The following is a 22,226-nucleotide window of genomic DNA, read 5'->3' as shown; positions in this document are numbered from 1 at the left end:
GAAATGCGGTGGGCTCAGGGGAGAGGTGGGGAAGGGGCAGGGATTTGGGGAAGGAGTCCAATGGGGCAAGAAGGGGGCAGAGTTGGGGTTGGGACTTCAGGGCTGGAAGGGGTGGAGTTGGGGTGGGGAGGTGCGAGCATCCACCAGCGCCAGGAGAAGTTGGCGCCTATGATTGCAGGGGCTTCAGTGAACCAGGCCAGAGAGGTAGCTCAGTAGAGGGGGAGCAGCCCCATGCTCCCAGGGGGCAGTGGGTGAAGAGGGTGCTAAGCCCCTGCCCCGGGGCTGGCTGCTGTGGAGCCTGCAGGTTCAGGGCAGGAACAGGCTGGAAATTACTTTGCCCCAACAGCGCGCCCCCCCCCCCCCCCGCCCCTCTTGACACATACACACTCCAGAGTTTAGCTGACGGGCAGAGAGCCTACCCCATGCCAGCACTGTGTGAGGCTTTGACACATGTGGGGCTCTGCTCCTCCTGGCCAGTCCCCTGGGCCAGAGGGTCTTGGGCTTTCCCTGGGGGCCAGCCCAGCCAGATGCAGAGGGGGAAGGAAGGAGACTGCTGGTGAGCCAAGCACTCCGAGCAGGGGCTGGTTCTCTGCACAGCACTGGGAATGAGACTTGCGCTGCTGGGGGTGATATGGAGGAGCAGCAGCATTCGGGAGGAGGGGTGAAGGGGCAAAGCAGAGAGAGAGAGGATAGCAGGAGGGGGAGCACATAAAGAACCAGTGGGTCGAGTATAGGTGACATGTAACAGGCCACTGCCTGGTGCCTGCTGGCACTCAGTAGCTATCGTGGCTCAGTGTGCAGCCAGTGCTGGCCAAAAACGGGATGGGGAGCAGGGCCCTGCTGGATGAGAGCCAGCATACAGTGGGAGCTGCACTGATTGGACTAGCGGGGGGGAGCAGCCAACCCCATCTGCTGCATCTTTACCCCATCACCAACCTTGCACCCCCCCATCGTCTGCCACCCACTCACTCACCCACTACTGGTGGGTGGGCAGCTGGTGAGCAAGGATCTGGCCTGCAGTAGGACTTGCTGGTACTGATGGGGGGGACGGACAGAAAATACAGGACAATTTGCCAGTTTAAGAAAGTCGGAACCCCTGCAGGAGGGCTTTAATACAGGACTCCCCCCCCCCCCCCCCCTTTAAAAATGGGACATCTGGTCACCCTGATAAAGACTAAACACATTCTTAACTTTAATATCTATTTTACCAATACTAACACACAGGGGAGCCAGACAGGCCTCCAGCTAGGCATCTGTCAGTGTTCATTTGAAGCCTAGGGGCCTTGGCATGAGCTGATGTCTGGTCTGGCAGCATCACTATTGGTTTCTTTACTTTTGTCCTGTTGAACTAGATTTCCAAAGGCTAGTGGAAAAAGGATAACGAAAGAGGAGTTGATTTAAATGTATTGCCACTGAAATATAATTTGTTGACCAAAATTTCTCTCCCCCAATAAACCAGTTCTCCTGGTTCAGAGCCAACTTGCTTAGCAACAGTCACCTGGTAAGCAGTAAGGTCACCTGGTCTGTCTGGGATCACCTGTGGAGGCTGACCAGGGACTTGTTTGTAAGGGGCAGAAGCTACTCTATTTAGTCAAAAGCCATTTTTTACCAGTTTAAGATGAGGGAAACAGCGGCAGGGAGAGGGGGACCCTGCCTGAACCGTCTCCCAAAGGGAAGGATGAGCTAGTCAGAGGAAATGTATGTAGGGTTTATTTTGTAGAGACCTGTATCTTTCTCATGCTGTTAAAGAGCAATGCTGTGTTCAAGTCTGTATATGCTACATCTACTGTGTTTCCTCCTGAGAAACTTAAACTGTAACTTAGAAGGCTCTCACCTTCGGTAGGAGTCTGGGATAATGGTTATTTAAGTTACTGAGGTACCTTGAGGGGGTTCAGCGCTGGACCTGGGGGCCAATGCTTAGGGCCTCACTTCCATAGGGTAACAGATTGAGAGTGGTGTCTAGGAAATGTGCCAGAGAGACCTGGGGAGGAAGCAGTGCTGCAGCCCACTGAAATCTAGGGAAGCTTAAAAGATGCAGGGATCGAGAAGTGGGATTCCCCTCACAGCTGTCTGGTTGATAACAGTCATAGGGACCAGATCTGTGACCTTTTCAAGCATGCCACATCTGAAGTATTACATGTGGCCACAGTGTTTTACTGTTCTAATCTAGAGGGAATAGATAATATTTAACATAACAGACTTCTAGCGTGGACAAGGCATGACATTCTATTAACTTGTCATAGGATAATCATGCTAAAATACAAATTCTAACCTCATCCAAAGTAGACATGCTTAGTATATGGCAGCAGGCTACTTCGCTTTTCACTATTCCCTGAGCTGAAAGCAGGAGCGTTACCTCTTGTGTTTGTAGTTCTTTTTCGTGGTTGAGATTTCAGTGTGGTTGAAGAGGTGTTCCACTTCCTTTAAATGTGGAGGTGTCAGAAATCTCAGTGATACTCAAATATTTGAAAAGTATTTTGAAGACTAAAGCCCATCAATAGGAGTACAGCCATTCTAGAAATGGCCAAATGGTATGATCTCTGTTCTTAATGACCTTAATGATTAATTTGTTAAATAACTTTCTGGGAGAACACTGAATTAAGTAATAGCTGCTTGAAATTTTGTGGTACGAGAAGATGGCCTGCCTTGGAAACACCCATTGTAAGAGTAATGTGGGAAAATTAATCTGAAACTCATGATTAAATTTCAGGGTTCCTTGGAGATAACGCAGAGCACAGAAGATGATCCTCTACTTGATGCACCACTTCTTCCACCTCATGCATTACATTCCCAACTGAGACCGAGATTCCATGCTATTCCTACAGTCTTGATTGCCAACTTTCTGTTGCTTATACATGTAAGTTTTGGGAAGAATCATCTATTTTTTTTTTTTTTAATTTATTAGCTTGGGTATGAGCAAATAATGGGAAATTCTGGTTCTCCAGCTGTGATGTATTGGATCTAAAGCCGGGATTGTGGGGACAGAGAGAAGTAACTTGTGTTGCATACTCCTCTTGCCTTGTATTTTAAACATTCCATCCCAACACTGCAAACTTTCCACTCACATGGATATGGTAGGTAATCTTTAATCTAGTCCAATAAGAAGTCACTTGGTTTTAGTGAATTGGATAATGTCAGTGCTACAAAATGACATTTAAATTAGGATGTTGCCTCAGGACCAAGAAAACATTCCTGTACTTAAACTTGTGTAGAGTTGATTTAAAAGATTTAGTAATTCATATTAAACACTAATCCAATCTACATTTTTGACTTGCTTCTTCACTACTTTTAGTAAATTTAGCCTTGTCTGTACTCAGCTGGTGCCTGGTAAAGATTCCTGAGTTGTCCTAGCCCACCTTCCATCTGCTCAGGTTAGGAAAAAAGTCTTAGGCCTCCTATGTAAGGAAACTTGGACTGATGTAACTGCATCAGTGTGTTTAACAGAATTTGGGTAGCTCTAATGTGGACAGTGCATTAATGTCACATCTGTAGCGCTCCTTCCTTTTTTTGTTTTAAAGGCTCAGTCTACATACAAACTGTATCAACTAACCCAGTTTCCTAAAATGGACTTCACTAGATTTGAGCAACCCCCTTGTGTGGAGACTCTTAAACCAATGTAAGAGTGCATAATATCAATTTAGAAATCAATGTAGTTGGTGTAACTTCTGTATGTAGACAAACCCTAAACTCACTGCATGTTGGTAATTAGAAACATTTAAAATATGGCTTCTGTCTGTCAAGCTTTAGCTAGTGTTCTCAAGCACAGCTCCATCTGAATTTTTCTCACCATCCCTTTCTCACACCGCCGAGATATTCATCACTTGGGACAGAGGTCTTCTCAAGCTGTGGGGAGAATGGCAGGAGCCTACCATGGATGGCAAGGGTTTTGGGGAAAATGGTGGCAAGCAAATGAGTGTCTTAAAGATCATATCTTCAGGGCAGGAGGGAATAGGGAACATTCATTCCCCAGTAACTTGTACATGTAGCTCTTAAGCTGCTAAAGAGCAGTTTGGGGTGCAGAAAAGGCCGGGGGCGTGTAGGGAGGGGAAAAGGAAGGAACACTCAATCAACTGGTGGTCTGAGGGAGTCCTGCTACTCAAAACCAGATGTCCAGAATGCGTTCCCTCCTGTCAGAGTCCTCTTGAAATCAGTGTTCGCAAATGTGCATGCTGAAAACCTCAGACTTACTCTCTTTGCAACCTTCTTTTTGTTTTCCAGAGACTCCAGCTCCATTTTCATCTTAACTTTCCCTTACTCAGTTTTGGGGTATGTCAAATTGATCGGATGACCTTCTGGAATATTGATCTATTTTACTCCATTACCATATTATCCAAGCACTTGACAATTTTTAATGCATTTGTCCTTGCAGCATTCCTGTGAAATACGGAAGTGCTATTCTCCCCTTCTCACAGATGGGGAACTGAGCCACAAAGTAACTTTCTAAATGTCACACAGGAAGTTTGCGGCACAGCAGGGAATCAAACCCAGATCCTCATCACCATAAACATTAGGCTATCCTTCCCTCTCCAGTCAATTCTGAGGATGTACGCACTGCATAATATTTGCTCAGTTTCCATCTTAATCCTGGTCATTTAAAATATACATACCTATAGTTCCATGTTGGAATACCTGAGAAACAGCAAAGGTATTAAAAACACAATTTAAGTAACTGGACAGAATAAAAATGACAGTGGCATTCTAAATTACATGACTAGTGGACAAGACACTTGGGTTGGGAGATAAAAATATTAAGTGATTTACTCAAGGTCACACAGCCTGTCAGTGACAAAGCTGTGAAAAAAATTCAGATTTTCCATGTGCTTTTTTTAAAATCTGTAAAATGGCAATGAAACTTTTTTAGTACTCCTGAAGTGTAAGGATGAATTTGGAAATGGAAGGATGAAGAGCTGTGTTTAGGTAGTTTAGTTTAGGGCATATATTTCTCAAACAGATGCAGGGTGAGAAGTGATATCCACTCTCCAGACATAAAAACAATTTCTGGCTGATCTCCATTTGAATGAGTGGATCCAGTTCAAGTGTTGCATAAAACAAAGTATTGTACTTGTCCAGAATTAATTACCTGGATTAGGGTAGTACAGATGTAGTTATTGGATACTCTTTTTTTTTTTAATTAAATATCCCAGACAAAAATAGCTAGCTGCTATATCTACCTCCATGATTTCTAAACTGAAATCAGTTGGATTATAAACTTAAATTAACTCGTGGCACCATCCCTTAAAAAAATGGGAATCCTTAATGGTGAGGTTTTTGGTGAGAAGGAAGACTAGAAACTATCTGCATGCTTTTAAATATCAAAAATTTGCAGAAGTATGTCCTGTTAGTTCTCTGTATAAAATGCATGGGCTTATACTGTGGAGTATTATTGTAACAGGATATACACTACTGTTAGTTTGATATATGGAAGATATAAATCATGGGAGGGGGGAAAAAACATGTAAGAGGCATTTACTTTCTTCTCTACAAACTTAAGATCACTCTGAAATGGACCTACTATTAAATGGCAGCTTAGTATTAGAAGTACTTGTGGATAAACGTTTGGAGAGCTTGGAGTCCAATGGTGTGTGTTTGGTCTCCTCAGAATTCAAAACACTCTTGTTTACGATTTTAGAAGATCAGGGAGGCTTAGAATCAAAACCTGTCTTTTTTTTTTTTCTTTTGGGGGGGGGGCGTTTAGTTTTGTAAGTGCCTAGGTATAAACTAAAACTAACCATGTTATCTCACAGGATAATTATATTTGAGCACTCTTGCGGGATTGTGGTCCGTTCTCCTACAGCAAGTTTACTGTTGACTGTGTTGACAATCCCATAAGAGGATAAGGCAGTAGACTAATAACTTAAACAAGGCTTAAATGCCTTCTTTTAACTAATCTATTTTTTTTTTTAAAAAGCCACTATACCTATCCTCTTCCGCTTTGTGAAAATAAATGCCTGAGTCACCAACTTAGTCTGCAAAAAAAATCTTGTAGACAGTACAAGGAAGGATGTTTGACTTTCCTTAATACCCTTGACTAAAAAGCCGTGTCCTCTTGTCTGATTCTTCAGCCGCTCAAGGCCTTGGGCCGCTAAGCTGCTTTCTGGTGGCTTTTTGCTTTTTTAAAAATAGGACTAATAACAGGACTGGAAGTTAGTGGTTACCTACAGATCAACTGTCATGACCTGATTACATTCAATATGGGCAACCAGAGGACGGTCCCAAATGTATACCTGGTGTTTCAAAAGGGCTAGTTTCCCAAAGCTGAGGAAAATTATGAGCAACACTGATCTGGAGGAAAAATTTTGAAAAATGGGAGAGTCCTTTAAGAGTTTATTAGGTGGCCAAAAAGCCACAGCTTTGGCTAGAAGCGCATGCTGGTGCAGTGAAGGCAGCAATTATAAATGACAAAATCAATGTAGCACATGTAAAGAGAAATAGCAATTGACATAAACTAGAAATCATGAAATGTATAAAATAAGGGAAGCTAAAGGCATCTGGGAAAAATCCATCACTGGTAAGGCTGAGGACAATAAGTAATCTTAGTACTGTGTGCTACGAACAAAAAAAATCTAGGAATGTTGTTGGTCCATGAGTAGATGGAGGTGGTAAAATTATTAATGATGCAAAAAAGGCAGAACAAATATTTCAGTTCTGTATTCAGGAAGAAGATGCATGATATACTTATTGTACAAAGACGAAGTATCTTCTAGAACAGTGATCTCCAAAGATTTTTGGATTGTGCAACCCCACGGTGCTGCCAAAGAAAGAAGGAGGGAAGATCTGCTGCAGGCGTGCCGTGAGGGGGGCAGGGCAGGAGGAGAGAAGACCTGCTGCAGGCATGCAGAGCCGCTGCTGAAGAAAAACAACGGCGGAGTGCCGTCTAGTGGCGCTCCTCCTTCTGCACACCCCCTGGGGTGTGTGCACCACACTGTGGAGACCACTGTTCTAGAAAACTGCATTAGGGATTCTAGGGGTGATCTTTTTTTTTTTTTTTTTTTTCCTTCCATTTGAACCAATCCAGAAAATAAGACACAGTAGTTAAATTTTGGTAATATTGCTTATATTTTAACTATTAACCTTAAGGTCTGTCTCCTCTCTTTCCCTTCTTTCACAGGTTGCTTTTGTTGTCTTAGTATTTTTAGCAGGTATATATTGTTCTTATGTAAACCCAAATGAGGACGAATGCCCCGGAAACTACACCAACCCACTTAAGGTGCAAAGTGTCATAATCATTGCAAAGGTAATTCTGTGGATTCTGCATGTTGTCTTTGAACGATATCTTCAGCATCATCACAGTAAAGTCAGATGCAGAGGATACCTCATGATCTACCGATCAACAAGACATCTTAAAAGACTGCCACTCCTTATACATTCTACAGGTGAGAGAAACCGATTTGCATTTTTCTCTTTTACCGATTCTGTATCAAAAAATACCGTGAACTGAACTACTTCATCTACGCTTTATGAACTCCATAATTTTTAAGATTGTGGCACACTAGTTTGTTTGAGAGTGCTATGCTTAATAGTTAAATACAAACTTCCCTGCTCTTGCTTTTATTACTGTAGCAGCAGGCCAGAATTCAGCTGAGTTGAAATAGATTCAGAAATAGTAGCCACTGACTAGATGTCTTGTCCCATCAACTAAATCCGGTAGTCATAATGTCCTTGGAGCAAACATGTGCTGCATTTGGCTGCTAGTCATTTTGTCCTGTTTCTGACTGTTGGCTGATAAAATGCTGACTTGCATGCATCCACAGGGCCCCAGGAATGCTCTTGGCTGACTTTACTTTCTGAAGCCATTGTAGGCTTCATATAGTAATAAGAACCTGCACTACTTAGTCAGCGTGCCCACTTCTGAGCTTGAGTCTGCAGTCAAACTCCAGAATTTAAGAGCAAAGGGTGTTCAGGTTGGAGAAAAGCAGTCATGTAACATGCCCCATTAAAAAAAGGCTGGGGTGGGGAACAGTTGTGGTCTACTCTAGGTCCTCATGAAACAGCACAGACTTTCTCATTTGCTTGTATGGAGAGATCATGTGCATTTGTGGAAAGTGTTTCCAAGGGGTGCATTCCATAACTGCAAAATGGAAGAAAAGACAGGTGAAGGGGATGAGACCTCTTCAGACATTTCCACATACTCCAACTTCTAATACGACTTAGACCATATGTACACTATAGCAGCACAGCTACAGCACTGCTTGTGCTCTGCTGTAGCATAGATGCTTCCTATATTAGAGATAATGAAGGAAACCCCTTCCACCAAGGTGGTAGCTAGGTTGATGGAAGAACTCTTCCGTCAGTCTAGCCATGTATACACCAGGGTTAGGTTGACCTAACTGTGACACACAAGGCATGATGGGTTTTCACAGCCCTAGTTAGGTTGGTTCCTGATTTTTGAGTGTAGCCCAGGTCTAGGCTGCATGTTGCTGAAGTTTCAAGCAAAATAAAACTCCTTAATTTGCAGCAGAATTCATGTTACGAATGCTACTTCATCCCTACTTTTCCTGGGGAGAAGAGGATTCTTGGCAGCATTTTAACTCTGTACATTCTTTAGTTTTACTTTTTCTTCCTAGTGGCAGCAAGCATAGGAGGTGTTTAACGAGCAGCAGCTGTCCAGCTTTTTCCAGAAACTGAACTTAATTCTTGTCTAAAATCATATCATGGTCATGGCTCTTTTTTAATAGGGGGCCTTTTTATTGGAAGGCAGTGATTGTGGAGAGTACAATAAGCTGAGTACATAGTGTGCTTCAGATCGCTGAAATGGAAACTTCTCTCAATTATTTTGAGTGTGTGTGTGGTCTTGCAGTTTGATGTACTGATTTCCTTATGTTCGTTAAACTATGTCCCTTTTGCAAGCTTAGGGCTTCTAGTATATGTAATGGTTAAAATTCCAAGTGTGTAAACACCCAAGCGAAACTTCCTTGTTGGGGGTGAGGGTCAACTTCCCTCAAACACTACTGAGAAGTGAAGGTGGAAATTAAATGGGATGCCACATTTCATAAAGTGGCAAATTTGGCCTTGACAGTTCAGTCATCCAACACAGTATCCTGTTCCTGCTCTGCTTTAAAGCAGTATATGAGTTCTAAACCTACCTCACAGCTGACATGTCTTATGTTCCCTAGAATATTGTAAAAACTCTACAGCACAAAAGAAGGACATGGTACCTACTCTGAAGAACTTAATTTATTATTTTATATCTGACGCAAGAAGTGCATGGGGAGGGGAATGATGACGACAAATGGGAGGAGAATGGGAATTCAAATATCTCTTCTGCCTGCTCTGAATTAAATGATGCTAGTGCCTTGGTGGACTACTACACTGATGTACTGAAAGGTCAAATAATTAGACAATAGGTATAACATTCTTGTCAATCAATGATGACATTACTGATTCATTGTATATCTTAGCTGTCACTGAATTTTGTGCATTTGCTTGAAGGTTTCAAGAACTATAGAATGAAGCATTCTAGTCCTGTAGGACTTAAGTTTCACAAATAACTGTAATTATGAACACTTGTCTCTTTCTTACTCTTATGCAATTTAAATCACACACCAGTCATGTTTTTCCATTCCATAGCTATAATCCATCTAGCCTAACAAACAAGAGTCCACTGGGATGTAGGTATTGGAGGAGGGAATTTTTGAGCCATTTTTGGTTATTAGCTAGACTAAAACATGTAAATGTCATGTCTGTTTTTTCTTTTAAGGAAATGCAGCCCTGCTTCTGATACTGTCAGCTCAGCATTCCTTTCCTAACTACAGTAAAAAGTATCTCTACCTTATCCTTGGAGTCTTGTGTCTGGAGCTGATTTCTTCTTTGACATGCATAGTCATTTACACAGGTAAAAATTGTAATTATTGCCTTGTTGCGTGGCCTCCTTACAATAGCTACTAAACTCTTATTTTCTCAGCATAGTACAATAATTTTTGGCACCAGAAGACTTGTTTTACAATCATAGCTGCAAACTGGCTTCTCAGTATCTGTACACATTGCAGACAATCAGATGTTCTTGTTTAAAACAAACTGGGAAGTCATTTGGCAACATTTGGCTTAAACGCTAAATATTGCCAGATAAAAACTAGGCTAGTTGTTGGAGTTTAAGGCACTGTCCCATGAAGTTAGTGATGTAGTGAAACTGCAGTAATTTAAAATAGAAGTAAATGTCTAGCACAGATTGCTAGTGTGCTTTCATGACAGTTTCGTCAGACAGATATGCTCAATGTTTTTGTTTTTTGTTTTTAACTGTGACTCAAAGAACTAATATTCTTCTTGCCTAGTCAAAACTACTTTCCTTTGGCATGTGGAACTTAAATGTTTCAGCTGGTATATGGCATGTCTCAATCTTCAAACTTGCAATTTCCTTCCAGTTCCTCTTCTCTCCCTCTTTCCCCAATCTTATCACATCTAGTATTTGTTGAAGGTTAGTAGTTATAAAGTGACACTCAGACTTTTGGAATCCCTACTTAGTTATATGAAGCAATATGTATCTCTAGCCCACGTTCACTAGAACACTAACAGCTAGTACAAAATAATTAATTTAATGTAGAATACTGTATAGCATTACTGACCTGATGGGTTTGGCCTAATCCTCCAGGACTATGTTTTGTTTGTTCTATTAAACCATCACAATAAAACTCAAATTTAGATGACGAGATTGCTTGTATGCCAGGCTGAAAGATCATAGGAGTGACCTAGACAACATGAAATAAACGTCTACTCCTGGCTGCCACTAGTAAGGAAAACAAAAGGTGTTAAATACCACAAACCCAGGTAAACTAGTGTTTTGATTTTTGAAACCAGAAATTAGGTCTCCTGCTCTTTAAGCTGAGAACATAATCTTATTTAACTTCCCCTCTTGAGCTGTTGCACATGGAGTCTTTATTGCTACAGTGAAATACACAGACTAATACTACAAAGTGATATCTATTTTTATATCTTGCTTTTAAACACCATGTAAATGTCCTTTAACTCCTGGGAATCTTCATTTTCTTTACACTTCTTCTTTTTTTTTTTTTTTTTTTAATTGGAGGGGTACTGATTGGTTTTATTTAAAAACATAGTAGGCTTTCATCAACTGTACTTACTTCTTAGTGGGCTGATGTAGACAGCTTAGTGTGAAGTGAGACGACCAGTAGACTTCAGGGCAGCTCAGTTCCTGCTGGTGTCTCCTACACCACAAAATGAACGCTGACTGAAGTATCAGGTGGCTGCTAGTAGCTCAGCAAAATTACTGCGGTAGTGGAATTCAAGTTCTGGGGTCCTCTAGTTAGAAAGGAGACCAATTACAAAACTTAAAGTGAAGTGTTGACAAAAGAAGGGAAGGGATGAAAAGAGGTTGAGTTGAAAAGAGGAACAAAGTAGTTTCGGGGAGGGGAGAGGAAACAGCTGCTGTAACATTATGCTGCTGATTCTCATGGGACAATGCTGAAAGCCAAAGCAACTTCTAGATAGCCAGTGTTTCAGTAACTGACCCATAAGGTGTCTCAACTTAAAACTCTAGGAGAAACTTCATGACTAGAGAAAAGCCTAGTTAGTGACTTGCTATAAAGTTGCAGAGTGTAGTTTATTCCCAGTGTAATGGTACTCTACCAAAATCTGTAAAAGCTTTGAATACAACAGTTTCAAGATCTGACTTGTCTATTTTCTTTTTAACTTGTGCTTGTAATAGTATTGAGACCACCTCAAGAAATGAAGCCTCAAATGTACCAGTCTACCTCCCTTGGCTATAATAGAGGCTCTGACACTAGAATTGTCTACATGGGGAATTTGACCAACATAGCTGCAGCAAAGTATTCCTGTATAGCTATGTTGGTATAATTTCCTCAGGTGGACACTATAGTCTGGAGTAAATGTGACTTTGGAAGTAGAGTAATTACTCCAAATAAAAATCACTTTTATAGCACTTTTATTTGCTGCAGTCAGTATCTTTTCCATTGTGGATATCTGCTTTTAATAAGTGGATATTGTTGAAATAGTTTTCTCCATTTTCAGCATAGTAAAGTAAATAAAATATCCTAATGAAAAATAGTGAGAGTTGATTTAGTGGTGTGCTTTTAGCTCAACACCCCCCCCGCCCCCAAAAGGCTGGAACATAGTTACAAAGACCTGCATCACAGAAACAGCCATCATCCACTGCCTTGAAAACTAAAGCACAGATAGTGCACTAGCAATAAGATTTCTACCACAAGCAGAATAACCCAGTGGGATGCCATTGCTCTCCCTCCATTACCCAACTTGCACCTTTCATCCTGGGTATGGGGGAAGGGAAGGTAATGAAAACACCTTACAGGTTCTGTTCTCGTGGTGGTTGCCTCCACTCTGTTTTGATTTGGGCTTTCCACAATAGCACTTGTTTTTCCTAACTGTCTTCTGAACGGTCACATTCCTCAAACTTCTTCAAACTGCTCGATAGACCGAATAGTTTCTTACTGCAAATGTTACAATCTAAACAAAGTACTCCATTGCTTGCCTTGCTCACACTGATATTCAAAGAGCAAAGAATTAGGTATTTCTTTCTCAGCCTTGATCTCTTGTCCTATTTTAACTGGATAAACAACCAAGAAAATGTTGGTCTCCATACTAGTGTTTGAAGCTGAGCTTCATTCTCTAAACCTGCATGCGCCTTTAAACAAATATTCATTGAAACGGAGCTTCACACCCCTTTAAAAGATGAGGAGGCTCTGTAATCCCATCTAATTGATGTCGGTTCAAGATATACTGCAAATTGGTAAAGGAAGTGAGGGCTTTTTGGGTGGGAGGGCCAGGAGAGACTTAAATTGATACAGAACCACACATAGTGACTTCATGCACAAATTCTGTTAAAGGCCAAACTTCTGAAGTAAAACGAATTTGGGATGGGTTACAGCACTGAAAAGGCATAACCTAAATGGAGGGTCCATCCCACCATTTAGATCTTGGTATTTCTGACAGAGCACTACCTGAGTGTGAGCATTAAGGCTCTCTGGCAGGATGTTTGGTTTCTTATTGCAGAACTTGGAGCATTTTTCTCTCAAATGTTTGAAGTCCCCCTCCAAAACAAACACTTGCCTGGAATTCTTTCTAGTACACAGATGTCTGTTAAAGTATGTGGCTCTAAGATGAAAGCAGTGTTGATTAACATTTTTAAGTGAGTTTGAGGACAGGTCTATATTAGAAACTTTTGCCAGTATAGTAACATAGGCTGGAGGCATAATTTTCTTACAACAGGTGTATACCAGCAAATCCTCCTAGTGGAGTTGCAGTTTATACCAGCATACAAATGTGTTTTGCCAGTACAGCTTTTCCCTCAAACGAGCATAAGCTAGTATAAACTGCATCTACACTAGGAGGATTTGGTGGCAAAACTGTACCAGTCACTATAGTTTCAAGTGTAGACCTGGCCTAAGGAACTCTGAAGTCTCTCAGGTTAGGTAATTCTCTTATGATAAACCACTTTTGGTAAGCTTTTCTTCTCCCCTCCAGAAGTGTTATAGTTTAATCTGTTCTGATGTATTCTGCTTATTTGTTTTTAAACTAAAGTGTTTTCACTAACTCAGCTGAAAGATCATAAACAATCTCAAACAGGGTTGTGCCATATTTCCTCTTCTGGCACCAGAAAGTAAACTGTCTTGTTCTGGCTCACACATGTTAAAGAATGGGTAGGTAGATTTTGTATTGCTACCAAACCACTTGCACTGTCACTTGAAATAGTCCCACAACACTGGCTATGGATTCTCTTGCAATTGTCCTCAAAATATTTTGGGGACTATACCAATTCCAAACATTCCCTGCCCTGAAGAGTTCACACGTTTTATTAAGTGCTCAACTTAATTTAGCTCTAATGGGGCATACAGTAACTAGACTAGCTAGTCCATAAATGTCTCTAGTTTACATCTTTTTGTGCTGTGGAGTTGCAGTGGGGGAACCTGTCCACCAAGGCCTTGTCTAAACACACAAGCTGTACCACTTTAACTACGCTGGCAGAAAAATCACTTCCCCCTAACCAAAATAGCTACTTACTTGTCTGCAGTTTTATGGTAATTTCAGTCCTTAATTAGGTCACTGAATGAAATGGTGACAACTTATTGTCAATGCAGGGCTGATATAAAACATAGTGACACATAACTGAGACTTGATATCTGATGCTCCTGAGTTTAGCCTTGTAGCATGGGGAGGCCAGGGCGTTAGAGGAAATTTCAAATCTATATTTAACTAAAATGAACTCTTCTTGGCTATTTTCTCTGCTCCTGGCAGCAATGGGAGGCATCTTATGATTTGTGTATATTGTCAGCAGAGATATATAATTCTTTAAACTCTGCACGTATAATACTGCCAAATAAAAGACTAATATTCTCACAGACAAGTCATGTTGGAAATTCCTGGTATCTCCTTAAGCTGTTTTTGCCTGTGTAATACTGTGATAGATGTGATAATTTCCTAGCCTGACATGGCTAATCTCTTGAGGGTCTTGTTTTATTCTAGCAAAGTGACCTTTTAATAAACCCTACTGCATTCTTGACTGGTAAAGGACAATTTCTTCCATATAGAGTTAAGTGCCAAAGTAGCTTGACTCCTTTTCATAGATCCAGATTGTGATACCCTTCCTCATGTTAGGTAATGCCTTGCTCCAGATAGTCCCAGTTACCCTAACATTACTCCACAAGCAGCCCTACTAAAGTGTCTGTCTGGCCTGTAATCAGTATATTTTCCTAATGGTCTACCTCTGTTCAGAGTGTAATCGTTCTAAGATCTACACATCCCCCAGCTCCCATTGATTTCAAAGAGGATTGAGGGTGCTTGGCACTTGCAAGATTGGGCCATATGTGAGGGATCAGAACAAAGCTTACTAGGCATGACAAATTCTACACTCTTCCTCTCAATTCCATATTATTCTATCCCCCAATTAAATATAATGAAGATGACCATTTGAAGGACTTATTTTTCCTTCCTCAGTGCCTTGAACTTAGAATAGGTTTTAAACTTCATTCACACACTTGAATGACCTGTCTCAGATAAAGTTTGAGGTAGAAGCAGACCACCCAGGGACCGTCTGGTTTGACTTTACAACTTGCTGAAACACTTCTGCCTTAATTACTCCTATGATCAGTCAGGCAACCTGCTTCTACATAGCAGGTGGCTTAGTAAAACTCTGAGGGGTGAGAGAGAAACATCCTTTCCTCGCTAGAGAGGCTGGAATAGAAGAGAATGGACCATTACATAAAGTAAGGTTTTAGGTATATCCTAGAAGATGTCACCCAAACTCTTATTTTAATGTCCCTTCTCTAACCAGAAATACACTGTGATACATCTCTAGCTTAACCAGGGTCTAGGTCCACACTAACCTGGATAGCCCAAAAAGGATCCGAGACTGGGACTCAGTTCACTTTCAAGGGGTAGTGTTTTCAAAAAGGTCTGTTACAATTATTAGCTTAGTTTTTAAAACTGAATGTTTAAAGTCATTTTGATGTCTCTATACTTGAAACTGTATCTTAGTAGAGATTACACTTTCACATGATACTGATTTTCACATGATTACACTTGCATGATACTGCAGTATTTGAGTTGCAGAACTGCTGTGGAATAGTATTAAAAATGTCTTTAAACTGTCATTGAAAAATTAGTATAAGTTATACATGCTTAATCATCATGGGGGACTATTCTTGCACTTGAACCAAATTGGCATTTGTAACCTAACTATTTCTGGATCTATTAGGAAGTATAGATTATGGACATGTTTTCAGTTTCCAACTGGCACCATTAATGGCATTCTTGTCCGCAAACCGAGTGTGTATTGATTTTTAGGCATGAAGACTGAGCTACCATGTTATCCCTGTAACTGGTCCTCTAAGGTCAGATTGAGGCATACTGACCCCAACTACACTACCCTTCCCTGTGTTTAAAAGTGATAGCAACTTCTAACAGTTGTTGCAGCCAATGTGAATAGGATAAAGTGCATCAAGAACTGACTAAAACCTGCTTTTAGTTTAAAGCATATTCAGCATGGACTATGGTAATGGAGACTCATTTGAGTGGTGTCCTATAAATGCACACATGGGGTGCACAATCATAACTCTTCAGGAATTGACACAGTCTGAGCAGGTAGTAAGTCCTTAAATAATGTGCGTTAACAATACAGAGTGAACTGCCACACAAATATCAGGACTTTCATGGGGATTTTCTGAGATTTTAATATAGTTATTAGGACTGGTTGATCATAACTATACAGCACTCCCACACAAGAACTGTTGTATATGAGATTAGAATGCTGCAAATAGAAAAGGGAAATGACCACTAAAGATACAGACAATGTGGCTCCTAGCCTGCTCTCTAAAGAGGTGTTTTGTAAACTTGGCAGATTTGTACACAATTAAGCACAAGACAATACAGGCAGCAGAGAGCAAGCAAGTGAGTTTTGTCATCTTTTGTGGGTGGGGGGGAAAGACACAGGAAGTTTTCTTTTTCAAAGAGCCTCTTATCACTTCAGGAAATGTAACATTCCCCACTGCTTGGGGCTCTCAAAGCTAGTGCAAGCTCCACAATTCTCAGGCATGCCCTTATGCAATTTTGAGCAGCAGGATCAAAGGAAAAAATGCCAATTCCTAATGTGTAACCTGACCCTCTTGTTGGGCTCCCTGGGTATCTCCCCACTGATACTTTTGAGGCAGGTTTGAACCCTGTGTAGGACTCTGAGTTGAGGAGATAGACCACGCTATTAAAAACTCTCCATTAACTACCTCTTTTTATTTCAGTGAAAATAAGCAATTTCAACAAGGCAAGGCCAAGGCCTGATATAATTGAAGAAGAAAAGATGTATGCTTACCCCAGTCACATTACTTCGGAGATTGGATTCAGGTAACCGCTTCAGTTAGTTTATTTGGGTAACTCTGTGAACACTTAGCATCAATTTCTGTACAGAATGGCATGTGGGACCTTAAAGCCATAAGGAAAAATAGAAAGGTGATATAAAAATGCCTTAATGGACTTCTGTAGCATTACGGCTGCTATATTATATTCACAAAAATCAGAAACTGTAAAGAGTCCCCCTCAGCAATGGTAACTTGGTAGAATACAAAAATACTTAATCATGAAAAGGGTATGTCATTTGCCTTAATAGGTACATAGGGGCCATGTGACAGTTATTGGTGAAATTTTATATGAATCTCTCCTGTGATGTTCTAAACATAACTAGCTGTGCTTAGTCTCCTAACATAATTGGTTTTAAGCAGTCTGTGGAGAAATAGTGATGTCTTGGATGTCATTTCAAATGTGTCTTTGTATAAACCAAGGAACTCTTGCCCAGAAAGTATTGGGTTGATAGCTGGGAGGGAAGTAAATTGGGTGCTCCTTTCTAGACAGTAAGAAGGACTTTTGCAGCTTGAGGTCAGGGATTTCTCTCTTAGGCTGGGGTCAGGAGTATCTAACAGCTAGTATGGGGTTAGAAGTAGAATTTCTCTCCAATTGTGGAAATATACAGATATATTGCATTTTTTTTGTTGGCAGAGGGTAGAGAGACCATGAATAAGCCTATTTGGAGAGACCATCATTCACCCTGCTCATGTTAACCTGACAAACACCCTGATCCATGTATTTTTTTTGACTACTACATATTTCAGCAATTGGAATGTGTTTAAACGTTTGATCTATTCAAAGATTAGGGTACTGTTTTGGAGGAGTGGGGGGAACTACTGCTCCTTGCATCTAAGCTAGACTGCATGTGTACTAGATCTACTAGATCACATGCCCTGGTTCTCATGGGTGACTTTAATTTTCCTGATATCTGCTGGGAGAGCAATACAGCGGTGCATAGACAATCCAGGAAGTTTTTGGAAAGCGTAGGGGACAATTTCCTGGTGCAAGTGCTAGAGGAGCCAACTAGGGGGGGAGCTTTTCTTGACCTGCTGCTCACAAACTGGGAAGAATTAGTAGGGGAAGCAAAAGTGGATGGGAATCTGGGAGGCAGTGACCATGAGTTGGTTGAGTTCAGGATCCTGACACAGGTAAGCAACAGGATACGGACCCTGGACTTCAGGAAAGCAGACTTCGACTCCCTCAGGGAACGGATGGGTAGGATCCCCTGGGGGACTAACATGAAGGGGAAAGGAGTCCAGGAGAGCTGGCTGTATTTCAAGGAATCCCTGTTGAGGTTACAGGGATAAACCATCCCGATGTGTCGAAAGAATAGTAAATATGGCAGGCGACCAGTTTGGCTTAACGGTGAAATCCTAGCGGATCTTAAGCATAAAAAAGAAGCTTACAAGAAGTGGAAGGTTGGACATATGACCAGGGAAGAGTATAAAAATATTGCTCGGGCATGTAGGAATGAAATTAGGAGGGCCAAATAGCACCTGGCGTTGCAGCTAGCGGGAGATGTTAAGAGTAACAAGAAGGGTTTCTTCAGGTATGTTGGCAACAAGAAGAAAGCCAAGGAAAGTGTGGGCCCCTTAATGAATGAGGGAGGCAACCTAGTGACGGAGGATGTGGAAAAAGCTAATGTACTCAATGCTTTTTTTGCCTCTGCCTTCACGAACAAGGTCAGCTCCCAGACTGCTGCACTGGGCATCACAACATGGGGAATAGATGGCCAGCCCTCTGTGGAGAAAGAGGTGGTTAGGGACTATTTAGAAAAGCTGGACGTGCACAAGTCCATGGGGCCGGACAAGTTGTATCCAAGAGTGCTAAAGGAACTGGCGGCTGTGATTGCAGAGCCATTGGCCATTATCTTTGAAAACTCATGGCGAACGGGGGAAGTCCCGGATGACTGGAAAAAGGCTAATGTAGTGCCAATCTTTAAAAAAGGGAAGAAGGAGGATCCTGGGAACTACAGGCCAGTCAGCCTCACCTCAGTCCCTGGAAAAATCATGGAGCAGGTCCTCAAAGAATCAATCCTGAAGCACTTGCATGAGAGGAAAGTGATCAGGAACAGTCAGCATGGATTCACCAAGGGACGGTCATGCCTGACTAATCTAATCGCCTTCTATGATGAGATTACTGGTTCTGTGGATGAAGGGAAAGCAGTGGATGTATTGTATCTTGACTTTAGCAAAGCTTTTGACACGATCTCCCACAGTATTCTTGTCAGCAAGTTAAAGATGTATGGGCTGGATGAATGCACTATAAGGTGGGTAGAAAGTTGGCTAGATTGTCGGGCTCAACGGGTAGTGATCAATGGCTCCATGTCTAGTTGGCAGCCGGTGTCAAGTGGAGTGCCCCAGGGGTCGGTCCTGGGGCCGGTTTTGTTCAATATCTTCATAAATGATCTGGAGGATGGTGTGGATTGCACTCTCAGCAAATTTGCGGATGATACTAAACTGGGAGGAGTGGTAGATACGCTGGAGGGCAGGGATAGGATACAGAGGGACCTAGACAAATTGGAGGATTGGGCCAAAAGAAATCTGAGGTTCAATAAGGATAAGTGCAGGGTCCTGCACTTAGGACGGAAGAACCCAATGCACAGCTACAGACTAGGGACCGAATGGCTAGGCAGCAGTTCTGCGGAAAAGGACCTAAGGGTGACAGTGGACGAGAAGCTGGATATGAGTCAGCAGTGTGCCCTTGTTGCCAAGAAGGCCAATGGCATTTTGGGATGTATAAGTAGGGGCATAGCGAGCAGATTGAGGGACGTGATCGTCCCCCTCTATCCGACATTGGTGAGGCCTCATCTGGAGTACTGTGTCCAGTTTTGGGCCCCACACTACAAGAAGGATGTGGAAAAATTGGAAAGAGTCCAGCGAAGGGCAACAAAAATGATTAGGGGTCTGGAACACATGACTTATGAGGAGAGGCTGAGGGTACTGGGATTGTTTAGTCTGCGGAAGAGAAGAATGAGGTGGGATTTGATAGCTGCTTTCAACTACCTGAGAGGTGGTTCCAGAGAGGATGGTTCTAGACTATTCTCAGTGGTGGAAGAGGACAGGACAAGGAGTAATGGAGGTTTAGGTTGGATATTAGGAAAAACTTTTTCACTAGGAGGGTGGTGAAACACTGGAATGCGTTGCCTAGGGAGGTGGTGGAATCTCCTTCCTTAGAGGTTTTTAAGGTCAGGCTTGACAAAGCCCTGGCTAGGATGATTTAGTTGCGGATGGGTCCTGCTATTGAGCAGGGGGTTGGACTAGATGACCTCCTGAGGTCCCTTCCAACCCTGATATTCTGTGTATATCAAATCTGTGACTAAATACCCCATAGTGTGTGAAACACTAGCATGGAAGTAGTCTGTTGGTGTGGTGCTGAGAACACAGCAGAAAGATCTAACAGTTCTGCTAGTCAGTCTCTTCTGAACCTTTAATGTTCACAATTTCAAACTTCCATGCACTTTCTGGAGAAACTGATGTGTGACCCTCCCCCCAAATATACCTGAGCAGCACAGAAACCCAGGATGTAGGGAAGGTCTTCAGTTGTGTTGTCCTCTTATCACATTAGAGGGAGTGTGTGTGTGGGGGGGGTGTATAGTACAATCTGTATAAGGGATCACAACCCTTATTGATTCAGCTCCCCTCTTGACTCATTCTCAAACATTCTGAGAACATTTCTGCACCACTTCATAGTAAGACCACCTGTGCTGAGCAAGAGACTTATTAACCCCTTGAATAAATTGTTTAAAGAGCAGGTCTACTGTGAAAAGTTCTGTAAAAGGAAGACAGAGATTAGAATTCCATGCTTTCTTGTTCTCTAGATCAGATGTCTCCTTAAGAATAACTTTGCAGGGCTGATAATCCAAGCTGGGATCTGAGAAGAGCTGTTTCCTTCCTTCTCATACTTGCCCAGTAGTAAAAGTCCTACAGGCCATATTTTGCCCTCAATAACTTGTGCAGCCCTGTTGGCTTAAGTGGGTTTGTACTGGTGTAACTGACAGGCCCTGGAACTGTAACTATTAAACAACTCTATTGATGTACAAGAAGAGAATGCAACTCTGGTTCTGTAGGGTTAACAAGAATACAGACTAGGGAAGCTTCTTAAACATGGCAACTTCTGTGCCAAGTTATTCTTCAGAGTAGAACTGCACTCTAGGACACATTGTATTGTACTCGAAGTCCACTGAAGATTGTATTTGGGTCTATGTGGACAAGACTATATGCATGTTCAAACACCTGTTTCAAGCTTTATAAAAGCCTTAAATTTATTAGAGCATAAATTCTAGGATTTAAGTGTGACATGTTCCTCCTAATGTGTTCTTTGGAAATCCAAAGGATTTTTTTATTTAGAAATCCTCTCTAGGCCAACAAGAATGTAACTTCAGCCAGCATGTATGACTGTTACTTGTCTGAAAAAAGGTCATTGGGTGGCACTACTAGAACTAATTATAGTTAAGGTTGTACAACTTTCTCCATTAAAGACCCTGTTTTCAGTTGTATAACTACCAGACTTTTGCTGTTTGGGCTGAAATTCCAATTCAGCCACCTGCTTCTGAACTTTTGGAACATTTTCAGCAAACATGGTTCAGTAATCTTAAAGAGAGAATGTGGGAAAGAGTCATCTTATCCATGGCTTATTTGTAGGAATTGCATGGCTGACAAGCTGTAGCATCTCCATGCTCTGGAGGGACTCAAAACTTGGCATTTTACTGGGGTTTTGTTGGTGGGGATAATAATGCATACGCACAAGGAGTTGGGTTAAAGTTGAACCAGGTAACCTTACATCTGGCACTGGCTAATTCTAGAGTGCTTGACTTTGTAACTTTAAAGTTTAAATATAGTTCTTTTAATTATTAGCATAATGGTGTCAGTGCTGAGTTGCAAAGGAAAAACTGATCCAAGTAATCACTTAGTATGGTGGATACTGCTTCTTGAAGTCTCCTGTGAACTATTTTCAGCTGCATCATACAAACAAGTGCTCTTTGTTATTAGTTTAACTGTAAATTGGAATGCATTTTTCTGGGGCCTAAGTGAGGCTAATGGGCTCTGGCAATGACTACTAAATTATAAACCTTCCTATCTATTCTTCTTGACTCTTTATGGTAAGTAACTTCTCAATTCAGGCTATAAGAAGAAGCCATTACAGCATTCTTTAGTACAAGAAAACTGGCTAAATTCTAGCCAACAGCCAAGCACTTTGCATTTGATACTTTTGCCTTTTTATAGAACCTTTTCTTAACATCAAGCCATGTAGTGTATTTAGATACGTGTTCTATTTTAGTTATGGTTTGATAGTCTTTGAAATGCATCCAAATATATTGCTTATATCCAGAATAGAGTATCTCAGTGCAAGTACACTACATGGCTTGAAGCTTAAAAAGCTGTATGCAAATCAGAGCAAACAGTAAG

General features: G+C 41.6%; 1 protein-coding gene across 3 annotated transcripts in view; it reads left to right on the top strand.

Moving 5' to 3' along the window:
- TMEM192 (transmembrane protein 192) overlaps positions 1 to 22,226 on the top strand; it is a 54,424-nt gene that overhangs the window by 15,139 nt on the left and 17,059 nt on the right. For all 3 annotated transcript variants that reach the window (XR_007356331.2, XR_007356330.2, XM_048847612.2), the window contains exons 2-5: positions 2,711 to 2,857; positions 7,109 to 7,373; positions 9,698 to 9,832; positions 16,719 to 16,821. Coding sequence is in view for 1 of the 3 variants with exons in the window: in XM_048847612.2 (XP_048703569.1) it covers positions 2,711 to 2,857; positions 7,109 to 7,373; positions 9,698 to 9,832; positions 16,719 to 16,821 (650 nt within the window). In the remaining 2 variants the exon portion in view is untranslated. The remainder of the gene's footprint in view (positions 1 to 2,710; positions 2,858 to 7,108; positions 7,374 to 9,697; positions 9,833 to 16,718; positions 16,822 to 22,226) is intronic.

The sequence above is a fragment of the Caretta caretta genome, chromosome 4, assembly GCF_965140235.1.
Source record: "Caretta caretta isolate rCarCar2 chromosome 4, rCarCar1.hap1, whole genome shotgun sequence".
NCBI lineage: Eukaryota > Metazoa > Chordata > Testudines > Cheloniidae > Caretta > Caretta caretta.
This window is presented reverse-complemented; position numbering and strand designations above follow the sequence as displayed.